Source organism: Bison bison, unplaced genomic scaffold (genome assembly GCF_000754665.1).
Source record: "Bison bison bison isolate TAMUID 2011002044 unplaced genomic scaffold, Bison_UMD1.0 scf7180017850858, whole genome shotgun sequence".
In the NCBI taxonomy this organism is placed as follows: domain Eukaryota; kingdom Metazoa; phylum Chordata; class Mammalia; order Artiodactyla; family Bovidae; genus Bison; species Bison bison.
Window position 1 is genome coordinate 22,024 of NW_011481431.1, and position 4,459 is coordinate 26,482.

At 34.8% G+C, this 4,459-nt stretch overlaps 1 protein-coding gene across 1 annotated transcript in view; it reads right to left on the minus strand.

Moving 5' to 3' along the window:
• LOC104995534 (ribosomal protein S6 kinase alpha-6) overlaps positions 1 to 4,459 on the minus strand; it is a gene marked incomplete at its 5' end in the record, with an annotated part of 27,276 nt that overhangs the window by 16,925 nt on the left and 5,892 nt on the right. Inside the window, 3 exons of the mRNA XM_010849436.1 lie at positions 247 to 335; positions 558 to 628; positions 3,341 to 3,483. Of these exons, the coding sequence (XP_010847738.1) occupies positions 247 to 335; positions 558 to 628; positions 3,341 to 3,483 (303 nt within the window). The remainder of the gene's footprint in view (positions 1 to 246; positions 336 to 557; positions 629 to 3,340; positions 3,484 to 4,459) is intronic.

Sequence of the window (4,459 nt, forward strand, 5' to 3'; positions counted from 1 at the left end):
ATATGATACACATAATGATATGATATATATTAAATATAAGTCTTGCATAACTAGACTACTTCAGTTTTTAATCACAGATATAACAGATTACTGGAATCTTTGCATACATAAAATGTAAAAGTCTAGGTATAAATATATAGCAGCAGTAAATGAAGTTAAGCCAGAAAACATAAAGTTATAATTATTTTCCCAATATAATTATACCTCCCAGGATTCTGTTATAAAAACTAAGAAAATAAACAATACCCAATCTATTTGCTGGATTCCTTTTGAATAGCATCCTTAGAAGACTTTGTGCTTCAGCACTAAGAAACTGAGGCATTCCAAGTTTTGCTCTGGAAAAGAAAATTTCAGAAAATTTCATTTAAATCTAGTCATACTTCTAAACTGAAAAATTCCAAAAAAAAATTAATGAATGCTTTCACAATGGCAAATAAGGTGAAAGGGAATGAGACAGTATGAAAATGTTCTTTTGTGTCAAATGAAAATGATAACAAGCTTGTCAAAACTGAAAGCAAGGAATTCTTCCCCAAAGGAAAGAAGAAGTTTCCACTTACTTTAATATCATATTCATGGTCTCATTTCTGTCTTTACCTTGAAATGGCAGAGTACCAGTAAGCATTTCAAACTAAAACACATAAACACAAAATAACACAAGTTTAGCACAACTTGGAATACACAATGAAATTCTTTAGGAAAAAAATTGATATTTGTAAAACGTGATCATCAAATCATGCAGGATCTATATGATAGCAATCAAAAAGGACCAGAAAACTAGGTCACTTAAGGAAATACACCTCTGGTACCCCACAATACATAGCCTAAATGAGAGATGACACATAGCAAATGAAACCAACCATTATTTCAGTCCTAATTTGGCTAAATTTCCCAAACCAAAGCAATGTGGAAACAGACACAAGGTGTGCATGCTCAGTCGTGTTCAACTCTTTGCAAGCCCAGGGACTGGAACCTGCCACGCTTCTCTGTCCATAGGATTCTGTAGGCAAGAATACAGGTGTGGGTTGCCATTTCCCCTCCAGGGGATCTTCCTGACCCAGGGATCAAACCCTTGTCTCCTGCAGCTCCTGCATTAGCAAGCATATTCTTTACCACTGAGCCATCTGGGAAGCCCCAAACATGAGGCATTCTCTTTTAAAACAAAGATAACCTTTTAAAGAAAACATTTAACAATGAAAGAAACGTAAAAATATGCACTGAGCCATTTCAATTTGTACATGGCATAATGAAAATATTTTCCCTAAAGAGAATTAACGGCAATGCAGATAACTAGAACATAGAAGAATGGTATTTTAAAAAGTAATTATATTGGAAAAAGAAAGGTCTGAAAATGAAGCTCATTAAAGAGAAAAGTTTTTATATCCCTAATATTTAAATTTTAAGCTGAGATTCAATAATGGGTTTGGCCTCAGTCCTCTGTTAATACAGAACTTAGAACCTTAGTTAGCTTATCCATTCAACTCTCTCTTGATGACTGATGACTCACAAATTGGTTCCCGTTTCAATCTTCTTCAATCCCCAGCTTTCCCTTCCAAATCTACAGTAATGTTTCTCAAATGAAGACTGAAGTGATAGGGGTAGGAGTCATAGAAAGGGAATGAAGAAGGGAAATATGGCATATGGGAATCATCTCTCTCAAGTTCCAATGCCCTGTCTCCAAACCTAAAGTAATGGTTCTATCCCAGGAACTGGAGAATTAAGAGGTGGGAATGGAAAGAACAAAAAGAAAAAGAGAAGGACAGTATATTGGAATCACACCTTCCCCTCAAAAAAATTATATATTGGCTGGCAGAGTATTTGTTTGTTGTTTTTGTTTCTTTCTTCTTTGTTTTTTTTTTTTAAGGTCTTCAGATAATTCTGATGCCCCCTCCACTGCCCTCTCCTAATTCATTACTATCAAGGGGTTAAATACAAACCCACAGTAACCTATACAACATGTTAAAAATAAGTTATTTCCCCACTTTCAAAATCAGCTATCCTTCCCAACTATCTTTTCTACTGAACTATCTTTCCTTCAATCCCCTGAAGTTTTAAAGGTATCTTTGTCTTTAACCCTTTCCCTCTGCTTTATCTGTGACATTTAATCTGCTACTAAGGTCAGTCATTTCTTCCTTTGAAATGTCTTGAAGATTTCCTTTTTTATTTTGTAATCTTACAACTGTCTTACAAGGAGAACTTCTTGGTCTTCCTACTTTTAGTGTCCTCCATTTGCAATCCATATACATAATGCTACCAAGGCTAGTATTAAAATACAATTTTTCTCTAACTACCATCCTGTTTAAGACTTTACAAAAGTTTACCATTCAGAAAATAGCATACAAATGCTTATAGGCTTACAGCTTCATTTCCTCCACCTTCACCCTCATTCTCTACTACTACTCTAGTTAAACTGGTTCTCCAGATCTTTCCTAATATTATCACAATATTATCCTTGAGACACAGTTATCTGAATTTTATTCATCCTTCAGGGCTTAATTTAAGTTCTGTCTCCTCTGCTTTCCCTATATCAACTTGAATGAATTCTTGTTTGAACTCCTAAGGTACTTCCAGACAATTTACTTAGCTATTACATTTGTTTCCCCAACCAGATGGCATGTCTTTTTAGGCCAAGGAAAATGTCAAATACTGTACTTCCAGACTGTTTCCAATCCATCGCCCTTACCAAATGTCAGGCTTATAATAGCCACTTAATATACTGAAAATTGTATAGTAATTCACTATACGATAAATCGTATAGTGATAAATAAGTAAAAATGGATTATCAAGTTTCTAAAGCAAACTGTATCGGATTCAATAGCTATTCATTTATCGCCCTACTTAACACTACAAACTCTATGATTAATCTTATACCAAATTAGTCAGTCTATATGCTCAATATGCTAGATATTGTGGAAAAGTAGAACAAGTAGAAGACAGAATTGCTTTCCTTAAGAGGTTTATAATCTTTCTACAGACATGCTTGAAATAATGTGACAATAAGATAGTAAACAGTAAGGTGCTACATTCTGTGATACCTAATTAAAATATTATGTACTACTAAACACAGTATTCTGAAATCTAAAATCTAACAGGTTTTTCTAATTTTTAAATTTGGATAACTTATAAAAGAATGCTGCCGTTGCCTTTTAATCAAGCAACTTTAAAAGAAATCACAACACCAAAACGTTAGTTCTTATAATATGACAGCTAGCCAATCACAAATTCTTTAAAAACAATCATGAACTTTTAAAACCCTATTCTCAACAAACACATTCCAATACTAAGATTAAAATTCTAAAGAATATTTAATTTATATTGACATAATTTTAAAAACACTACTTACCATAAGTACACCATATGACCACCAATCAGCACTCTGGGAATGACCTCTCCTATTTACTACTTCAGGAGCCATATACTCCACTGTACCACAAAATGAGTAGGCCTTCTTCTCTTGATCTACTGATTCCTTGCTGAGTCCAAAATCTATAACAATATTGCACAAATATATATCTGAAGATTTTCAGAAACTAGAAAATACCAAAAGAAACAAAACTATGAATTAAATGTATTCATGGATGGCCTACAATTACCATTAAGAAAGCTCCTGTGAGACCAGTTAATGGAAAGAATGGAGAAAAGCCTGTATTTTACAATACTCTATCAGAGCATTTTTAAGTAATGCTCAAAATTTTCCAAGCCAGGCTTCAGCAATACGTGAACCATGAACTTCCAGATGTTCAAGCTGGTTTTAGAAAAGGCAGAGGAACCAGAGATCAAATTGCAAACATCCACTGGATCACTGAAAAGGCAAGAGAGTTCCAGAAAAACATATTTCTGCTTTATTGACTATGCCAAAGCCTTTGACTGTGTGGATCACAATAAACTGTGGAAAATTCTGAAAGAGATGGGAATACCAGAGCACCTGACCTGCCTCTTGAGAAACCTATATGGAGGTCAGGAAGCAACAGTTAGAACTGGACATGGAACAACAGACTGGTTGCAAAAAGGAAAAGGACTACGTCAAGCCTGTATATTGTCACCCTGCTTATTTAACTTCTATGCAGAATACATCAGGAGAAACCCTGGGCTGGAAGAAGCATAAGATAGAAACAATATTGCTGGGAGAAATATCAATAACTTCAGATATGCAGATGACACCAACCTTATGGCAGAAAGTGAAAAGGAACTAAAAAGCCTCTTGATGAAAGTGAAACTGGACAGTAAAAAAGTTGGCTTACAGCTCAACATTCAGAAAACGAAGATCATGGCATCTGGCCCCATCACTTCATGGGAAACAGATGGGGAAACAGTGGAAACAGTGTCAGACTTTATTTTTTGGGGCTCCAAAATCACTGCAGATGGTGATTGCAGCCATGAAATTAAAAGACACTTATTCCTTGGAAGAAAAGTTATGACCAACCTAGATAGCATATTGAAAAGCAAAGACATTACTTTGCCA